The following is a 10,049-nucleotide window of genomic DNA, read 5'->3' on the forward strand; positions in this document are numbered from 1 at the left end:
GTGAGTTCCCATGCATCTGCTGCCCTTGTCCTTCGAGGTGGTAGTGGTCACGGGCTTGGAAGGTGCTGTTGAAGGATACTTGGCAAGTTACTGCAGTTCATATGGAGATGGTACACACTGCAGCCACTGTGTACTGGTGGTGGAGGAAGTGAATGTTTAAGGTGGTGTGTTAGGTTCTGATCAAGTGGGATGCTTTGTCCTGGATGGTGTTGAGCTTCTTGAGTGTTGTTGAGTGAGGTGTATTCCATCACACTCCTGACTTGTGCCTTGTAGATAGTGGACAGGTTTTGGTGTATCAGGAGGTGAGATACTTGCTGCAGAATTCCCAATCTCTGACCTACGCTTATGGCCGCAGCATAGATGTGACTGGTCCAGTTTAGTTTCTGGTCAATGGTAACCCCCAAGATGTTTATGGTGAGGGATTCAGCGATGGTAATGCTGCTGAATATCAAAAGGTGGATGGTTTGATTTTCTCTCATTAGAGATGTTCACTGCTTAGCACTTGTGTGGCCAGAAGGTTGCTTGTCACTTATCAGCTGAGAATGTTGTATAGGTCTTGCTGCTTGTGGGCACAGACTGCTTCAGTATCTGAGGAATTGTGAATCAGCAGGGAACATTCCCGCTTCTGACTCTTCTGAGTCAACAATGAAACAGCTGAGGATGTCTGGACCTAGGACACTACCCTGAGAAACTCCTGAGGCAATGTCCTGGGCTGAGATGATTGGCCTCCACTAACCACAACCATCTTGCTTTGTGCGAGGTACGACTCCACCAAGTGGAGAGTTTTCCCCCGATTCCAATTGACTTCAATTTTGCTAGGGATCCTTGATGCCACACTCACTCAAGGGCAATCACTCTCACCTCTCCTCTGGAATTCCACTCATTCGTCTCTGTTTGAACCAATCTGCAATGAGGTTATAAGAACAGAAGAACAGAAGAAATAGTAGCAGGAGTAGGCCATTTTGCCCCTCGAGCCTGCTCCGCCATTCAATAGGATCATGGCTGACCTGATCATGGCCTCACTCCCACTTTCTTCCTGCTCCCCATAACCCTTGACTTCCTGGTAGATAAAAGTCTGTCGAACTCAGTCTTGAAGACATTCAATGATCCAGCCTCTATTGCTCTCTGCGCTAGAGAATTCCAAAGATTAATGAATCTCTGAGAGAAGAAATTCGGCCTCATTTCCTTCTTAAATGGAAAACCCCTAATTCTGAAACCGTGTCCCTGAGTTCTAGATTCCACCATGAGGGGAAACATCCTCTCAGCATCTACCCCGTCAAGCCACCTCAGAATTTTATATGTCTCAATACGATCACCTATCATTTTTTCTCAGTTCCAATGAGTACAGGTCCAGCCTGCTCAACTCTCCTCATAAGACAACCCCTTCATCACAGGAATCAATCCAGTGAACCTTCTCTGAACTGCCTCCACTGCAAGGATATCCCTCCTTAAATAAGGAAACCAAAACTGTACACGGTACTCCAGGTGTGTTTTCACCAACACCCCTGTACATTTGCAGCAAGACTTCTCTACTTTTGTCCACCATTCCCTTGAAATAAAAGGTAACATTCCATTTGCCTTCCTAATTATTTGCTCTACCTGCATGCCAACTTTTAGTGATTCATGTACAAGGACATCCAGATCCTTCTGCACCGTAGCATTCTGTAGTCTCTTGCAATTTAAGTAATATTTTTCTTTTCCATTATTCCTACCAAAGTGGATAACCTCACATTTTCCCACATTATACTCTACCTGCTAGTATTTGCTTGGAGCCGAGAGACCGTGGCAGATCTAAACTGAGCATCGATGATCAGATTATTGCTAAGTGTGCGGTGCTTGATCGCACTGTTGATGACATCTTCCATCACTTTGCTGATGATTGATAGTAGACTGATGGGGCGGCAATTGGTCAGATTGCATTTGTCCTGATTTTTTTTATGGAGAGGGCACACTTGGGCAATTTTCCACATTGTCCAGTAGATGCCTGTGTTGCAGCTCTACTGGAACAGCTTGGCTGAGAGTGCAGCTAGTTCTGGAGCACAAGTCTTCAGTACCAGAGACGGAATGTTGTTAGTGCCCATAGTTTTTGCTGTATCAAGTGCCTTCATCTGTTTCTTGCTATCATGTGGAGTGAATCGAATTGGCTGCAGACTGGAAACTGTGATGCTGGGGACCTCAGGAGGCCGAGATGAATCATCCACTGAGCAATTTCTGACAGAAGATTGTTAGAAATGCTTCAGCTTTGGGTCCAGCATCATTGAGGATGGGGATGTTTTTGGAGCCTCCTCATCTCATCTGTCCACCATCATTCATGACTGGATGTGGTAGGACTAAGGACCTGTGATCTGATCGTGAGGGAGATATCCTTGCATGGAGTGGTGGGATCTGTGGAGAGTGATCCTGACGAGTGTGTGTAAACCTGGAATGGAAGCTTTCTGTGGAGGTACAGGAGTAGGCCATTCAGACCCAGTATTTTATAAAGGTTTATCATAACTTATTTGCTTTTACTCTATGTCTCTATTAATAAAGCCAAGTGTCCTGTTTTCTCTTAGCAGCCTTTTCAAACCTTCTAAGATTGGTGTACATTGTCTCTTTGTTCTTGCACCCACTTTAGAATTGTAACATTTCATTTATATGGCCTCTCCTTATTCTTCCTCCCAAATTGTATCACTTCACAATTCTCTGTGTAAATACTATCTGCCATTTGAAAGCCCATTTTCCAGTTTTTTTTAAGCTCCCCTGAAGTGTGTTACTATCACTGGCACAGGATGAAATTCCGGAGCATTCTTTGATGCTATCTCCATGGAAAGAGCAATCTGACACGCTAGCTCAAATGTCGGATTTTGTGTGTTTCGTATCTTTTCTCATTCACCAATATAAGCACAAATCTGTCTCATAATGTACCGTCTAAGAATGTGCCAAAGCTGCAATGCAGTGATAAATTCTTCAGTGTCACAATGTACTCACCAACTGATTCACTACTTTTCTGCTTTCTGGTTCCAAATTTCTAGCTTGCCGTGATCTCTAGTGGCTTAGGGTTGAAATGTTCCTCTAACTTGGTGATGATTGTTTTGAATGGCACATCTTTTGCCTTGATGGGAGCAGGAAGCTTTGTCAGCTGGTCATACACTTCCAGGATAATTTCCATTAGCAAAATTGCTTTCTTGCCCTCAAGAATTGCTTTATTCAGAGTCTTGACCTCTATATTTTCATCTTCACATTCCAATATGTTATTAGCTCTGAAAAACATTTCAATTCTTTCAATATATGAACTGAATGGTTCTCGAGCCCTCTCATATGTTCCGAGCCATGTATCCCATGGGTGTAGCCATATTTTCCCAAAATATCACTTTGAATCGGATGCACACTGAGACCCTGCGGCATCTCATTCAACTGAGGAGACAGTCTGTGGCCCAGGCTTCACACAATCCACCCAAAATCTCCATCATCCGAGCAGGTAGCTCACCAGGAGCTGGCTGATATTGTTCACTGCCGTCCCTGCTGCTGTTTGCTGCCAATATTTTCGGACTTTTATCTCATCCTCATCACAATTTTCTCTGCAAGGACGTGTTTATTTACATCATTACCTCATGAACATAATATACAAATACATTACATGTGTGAATCACATCTTGATCACTATTACCTTCATACCAGATGTGTCTGAATAAATGGAACCCCGTCACAATAAACACTGTCACCTTTCAATGTTTAGCAGAGAGGTTTGACGGCCTGGTGTGTGTGATTCCCACATTAATGTGTTTGTACAAAGTTCGGAGAAAGACGGGGATATGAATAATTTGTTGGGAAATCTTTAAGCAATTCTCCATGTCTCTCACGCACAAAGAACTGCAAACACATGGATTCAGAAAGAACCTGAGTGCAAAATCAACAGAAAAAAACACAGCCAGAGAGACTTGCTATAACCTATAGCTCAGGGAAAGTACATGATGTTATGGAAGGGACTTTGAATTTTTTTTTTGTGAATTTTATTTTGTTGAGGAAATTATAATCAAACTGAATAAATGTAAGACCAGTTATTTTTCAAGAGGGCACTGAAAGTATTAATTTGACAACTATGTTGACAAGTTGTCACAACTCAAGCTAACTGTAGAACAGAAGCCCTGGTAACGGGGAAATGTGGACAGAGAAGTCAGTCGTGCCTCTTGATTGGACAAGCCCGGCAGCAGCAGCGCGCACCAAAGAGGGCAGAAAAATCGCAAGCTTTTGTTTGGAGCAGTCATTGTGTTTTACCTTCTGGAGTGAGCAGCTGATAAAGTTAGCCAGAAGAAGTGTCAAGGAATGAGAGAAGACCGCAACCCACCTTGTTTTGCAGCAAATCTTGAAAAGACTCTGAGAAGTTCACTATGTCAATTCGTCTCATATTCTGTCTTTGAAGAAAGCCTGCTAAAATTAATTCTCAACCCCGCCTCTAAATAAACTCTTCTAAAAGAACCGAGTGACCTGTGTACATGTACTCGGAAATTAGACTGCATGTCAATTTTGGAACAACATATCTCATCTGCTGTTTTCTTCAGAAATGAGCAAGTAATCAGTCCAAGTGTTTTTTTTTGTCTTTAACAGAGCCCTGAATTGTATAGAAAAATCCCTTTTTTTTCAGTATGTGTGTGTGCGTGTGTTCAGCTGAGGTAAGAAAGGGACTTTAAATGTTGGTTAAGGTAAAAAGGGAACTTTTAAAATTTCCACCTGTGTGTTTATGCTTTACTTCATGATTAGTGAAAACGTGTTCTATAAGAAACTGATAATTTTGTTGTTCATTAAGTGTCTCCTATTCTGGGAAAAATAGAGCATATGATTGACTGTATCAGTAAGTGGGAAAAGTTAAAATTTTTGTTGTGACCTGTGGAGAAGTGGGATGAGAATAAATAGTAACCACCTCAGATTTCAATTGCAACAGCACTTGTGTAGTTTGTTAAAGTACGTGTCTTGTAAACAGGAGATCCTGGGTTCGATTCCCAGCAGAACCTTATTTTATATTTGCAATATGCTTGAGAAGTTTCCGTATCAACATTTATGTCTGTGTCTTGTGAACTTTAACTTAGAATTCAAATTACATGATGAATTTCATTCACAGGAGAAAACAGCCTTTGTGAAGGATGTGAGTTTGGAATGGCTCTTCCTCCTCGTACAGAAATTCAGTGCTGATATTTCAAAGGCAACTTCTTTGATACAAATTTGTTCACAGTTGCATTCGACCTGGAAAAAAAGCTCGACCCTAATCTCACTGAAGGAAAGTGTGACCGTGTTGTCTGTTTCAAAGTGTGTGTGTCATTATGTGTTGCTTGCAACTGAGACTGGGACACGACACAAGTGGGAGGGTTGATCTGAGGTTTGGAATATTTCTCAGTCAGGAACAAGAAAAATTAAAGGAACCAAATAAGAAAACCATTGTCTCATGTGGTTACCGAGAAACGGTGAGAAGATATTAAACTTTGTTCTATTCAAAACAGCTGTGAACTTTGACCTTTCCTGCCTTTTCTCAACAGTATTTGAAGTGTCTCGGTAACAATGTTCAGTGTTGAGGAGAGTGGGGTCTGGGCGAGCAGCTGCTGAGTGTGACAGGGTCAGGACTGGATGCAGGAAGTTCTCTGACAGTCTCTCTCTCTCGCTGATGGGTTTGAGTTGATTTTCAACTGGGAGCAGCTTTTTTTTCGATAAATGAAGGAAGTACCCTCTCACCATTTTATTCTGACTGACAGTGTAGGATAAGGGTGTAAAGGGTTAATGCTGAAGACAGTGGGATCAACCCTTCCCACTGTCAGAGTGATGATGTAACAGTCAAATGAGATGAGATTTGGGAGAAGAGAGAGCAGCACCAAGGATGCTAGCTTAGGAGGCTTGATGAGTGTGTATACAGTATTGTGTAAATTAGAAAAGAGTTCTTAGTTCTTTCAGCTGGAAGTGTGTCCAGAAAATATTGATAAAGTCACAATTTTATAATTCAGGAGTCGGAACACAGATATTAACTCCAAGTGACAGTTCTGGGTTCATTTAACAAACGTAGAGAATAATATTACTCACTGCTTGAAATCCCCCAGTGAGGAGACAGTTAAACAGGTGATCTGTTGGGGCATCCTTCGATCCAAGGTTTCGACAGCACTTAATCTCCCTTTCTGGTGAAATTCTCTGTTATTTGCAACTTTTTTTATCCAGCTTTGATGGGTGAGTGAAAAAACTGAAAAAAGTGAACAGTTCCTTCCTTTCTTTTCTTTCTTCTTCCCTTCCTTCCATCAGTTTCTCTTTTCTGTCCCAGATCAATGAGAATCCCAATTTAATCTGCTGTTTTATCCATTCCAATCAGAATTCAACATTCCAATCAAATCTATTTGTTATTCCACAGTGTCTCTCCATGTGTTTTATTCTGTTGTATTCTCTCACAGTCTGATTGATGTTCAATGTTACATCTCACTCTGTTTTGGTGAAGATCAGAAGCAGTAATATCTGTTTGCACCACCCACCAAGTCGGCCTGAGGCTGTGCCTCGCTGATCATGTGGAGTTAGGAACATAGGAACATAGGAGCAGGAGTCGGCCATTCAGCCCATCGAGCCTGCCCCACCATTCAATATGATCATGGCTGATCGTCCACTTCAATGCCCTTTTCCCCACACTTTCCTCATATTCCCTTATGTCATTTGTATTTAGAAATCTGTCAATCTCTGCTTTAAACATATTCAATGACTGAGCTTCCACAGCCCTCTGGGGTAGAGAATTCCAAAGATTCACAAACCTCTGAGTAAAGAAATTTCTCCTCATCTCTGTCCTAAGCGGCTACTCCCTTATTTTGAAATTCCTTCCCTTGGTTCTCGGCTCCCCAACCAGGGATCTTAGCTGCATCTACCCTGAATGTCGTTTAAGTATTTTGTAGGTTTCAATGAGATCACCTCCCATTCTTCATAAACTCTAGAGAATACAGCCCCAGTTTCTCCAACCTTTCTTCATACAACAGTCCCACCATCCCTGGAAGAGGTCTGATGAACCTTCGTTGAACTCCCTCCACGGCAATAATATCCTTCCTAAGGTAAGGAGACCAAACCTGTATTCCAAGTGCGGTCTAACCAAGTTTCTGTACAATTGAAGCAAGAATTCACTACTCCTGTACTCAAATCGTCTTGTGATAAAGGCTAACATACTATTAGCTTTCCTAATTGAGTGCTGCACCTGCATGTTAGCTTTCAGTGACTTATTGACATGGACACCCAGGTCACCCTTATATTCTATACCTCAGCTAATAAAGGAAAGGATTCCATATACCTGCTGAACCACCTTATTGACCTCTCCTGCTACCTTCAGGGATCTGTGGACATTCGCTCCAACGTCCCTCACTTCCTCTGCACCGTTCAGTGTTCTCCCATTAATTGTGTATTCCTTTGCCTTTTTTGACCTCCCAAATGCATCACCTCACCCTTGTCCAATTTGAATTCCATTTGCCACTATTCTCCCCACCTGACCAGTCTATTGATATCTTCCTGCAGCGTACAGCTATCCTCCTCGCTATCAGCAACACGGACAATTTTCATGTCATCTGCAATCGTCTTGATTATGCCCTCTACATTCATGTCCAAATCATTAATATATACCACAAAAAGCAGGGAACCTAGTTCTGAGCCCTGTGGAACACCACTTGAAACAGACCTCCAGTTGCACAAACACCCGTACCCAATTCCTTTTTGCTTCCTGCCACCGAGTCTATTTTATGTCCAGTTTGCTACATTCCCCTGGATCCCATGTGCTTTTATGTTTTTTTAACCAGTTTGCCATGTGGGACCTTGTCAAAAGTCTTGCTAAAATCCATGTAGACCACATCAACTGCACTATCCTCACAATTCTCATTGTTACTTCTTCAAAAAATTCACTCAAGATAGTCAGACAGGAGCTTCCCTTAACAAATCCATGCTGATGATACTTGATTAATCTGAGCCTTTCTAAGTGACAGTTTAAACTGTCTCTCAGAATTAATTCCAATAATTCACCCACTATTGAGGTTAGGCTGACTGGTCTTTAATTATTCGGTCTATCTCCTGCTTCCTTTTTCAACAATGGTGCAATGTTAGCAATAAAAACAAAATGGACTGCAAATACACAGCAGATCTGGCAGCATCTGTGGAGAGAGAAGCAAAGTTAACATTTCAGGTCAGTGACTTTTCATCAGAACAGATATGTTAACTTTGCTTCTCTCTCCACAGATGCTGCCAGACCTGCTGTGTATTTCCAGCACTAATAGTTTTTATTTCAGATTTCCAGCATCTGCAGAATTTTGCTTTTATTGCAGAGACCTCCAATCCTCTGACATCACACCTGTATCCAGTGAGGGATTGGAAACTGATGGTCAGACCTTCCACTATTTCCTCACTGGCTTCTTTTAACAGCCTGGGGTACATTTCATCCGGCCTTGATGATTTATCCACTTTCAAGGTTGCTCATCCCATTTATACTTCTTCTCCCCCTCAGTTTATCATGTCCAATGCTTCACACGCCTTCTCCTTAATTATAATGTCTGCATCACCCCCTCATTTGTGAAGACAGTAAAGTATTCATTAACAAACATACCAACATCTTCAACCCTGACACATAGGTTACTTTTTAGTTCTTTGATGGGCCCTACATTTTCCTCAGTTGCCTCTTACTCCCATATATTGAAGAAATATCTTTAAATTCGTTTTGATTTTGCTTGTCAAAATTCTTTCATGCTCTGTGTTTTTCACCACTGCTCCCAAATGCCTGTAGTCATGTCAAAGCACAACTTGTCAGAAGTGGGATTTAAACCCACCCCTCCAGAGAGCGTTGTGATCTGAATGCACCATTTCAGACTGTTTGACCATCCTGTCTACCCCATGTGGATGCTTAATGCTGAGGTAGTTATCCGTTCTTTGTGAAAGTATTTGTGAGATTGTGGAAATGTCTGGAAGAGGAAAGACCAGCGGAAAAGCTCGGTCCAAGGCCAAGTCTCGCTCCTCCCAGGCTGGACTGCAGTTCCCGGTGGGCCGTGTTCACAGGCTCCTGAGAAAAGGCAACTATGCTGAGCGTGTGGGTGCGGGAGCCCCGGTCTATCTGGCTGCTGTGCTCGAGTATCTGACCGCTGAAATCCTCGAGCTGGGTGGTAACGCGGCCCGGGACAACAAGAAGACCCGCATCATCCCCAGACACCTCCAGCTGGCCGTCCGCAATGACGAGGAGCTCAACAAGCTGCTGGGAGGAGTGATCGTCGCACAGGGCGGGGTGCTGCCTAATATCTAGGCCGTGCTGCTGCCCAAGAAAACCAGCGCTCAGAGCTTCCAGAAAAAGGAAAGCAGTCAAAATGTCATCTAATAACCCAAAGGCTCTTTTCAGAGCCACCCACAGTCTCTGTGACAGGGCTGATTACTGTCTAATTCCAGCATGTCAGTAACAGGACAGAATAAGATCTATTTAAAATGTTTAAGCAACTATTTCAGTCCCCCTGATCCCTGTGTGAAGGGGAATTACCAAAAGTCTAAGTTATTCCTTTCCACACCAAGTTTGAGTTATTGGTCCCTTAAGGATTGCTGAATGGAGTCTTTTACCGCCAGTTACAGATAAGAAGTGGGAAAAAAATGACAGGTTAAAACTGTGCGTAAAATAGCGCCAGGAATTTGTGGCGAAAATAGTGGAATAAACAAAGGTTTTTAAAGGTTGGTGGAAAATATTTTACGAACAACTTTAAATAGATTTTCCAGTAATTGCTTCTTTCTGACACTGAAGTTGGCGCCTTTTGCGAATTCAAACTTTCTGCCAGGTCGACAATTTAAACCAATGTAATAAAAACAAGAAATGCTGGAACCACTCAGCAGGTCTGGCAGCATCTTTGGAACGAGAAGCAGAGTTAACGTTTTGGATCCGGAACTGTTCGCACCCACACTGTTTGGGATCATCTTTTCCCTGCTGCTCTCATATGCATTCCAGTCTTCAGAAGAAGGAATTTTCCTCCACACATGATCAGGTGGCAGGTTGTTCAACCTTGCCTGTCTAAGAGCGAAGACCAAAGTACGGAAAGTCCTCATCAGGGAACTCC

General features: G+C 42.6%; 1 protein-coding gene across 1 annotated transcript; it reads left to right on the forward strand.

Annotated features, from left to right (window-relative positions):
* Positions 1-8,917: 8,917 nt before the first annotated feature.
* Positions 8,918-9,256, forward strand: LOC137360607 (histone H2A-like). Its single transcript, XM_068025999.1, has one exon. It carries the CDS (start codon positions 8,918-8,920, stop codon positions 9,254-9,256), a length of 339 nt encoding a protein of 112 aa, XP_067882100.1.
* Positions 9,257-10,049: the final 793 nt, after the last annotated feature.

The sequence above is a fragment of the Heterodontus francisci genome, unplaced genomic scaffold, assembly GCF_036365525.1.
Source record: "Heterodontus francisci isolate sHetFra1 unplaced genomic scaffold, sHetFra1.hap1 HAP1_SCAFFOLD_59, whole genome shotgun sequence".
Classification (NCBI taxonomy): Eukaryota; Metazoa; Chordata; class Chondrichthyes; order Heterodontiformes; family Heterodontidae; genus Heterodontus; species Heterodontus francisci.

Excerpts from the sequence above, each read along its gene's own strand:
- LOC137360607 (XM_068025999.1), top strand. The coding sequence starts at position 8,918 with ATGTCTGGAAGAGGAAAGACCAGCGGAAAAGCTCGGTCCAAGGCCAAG.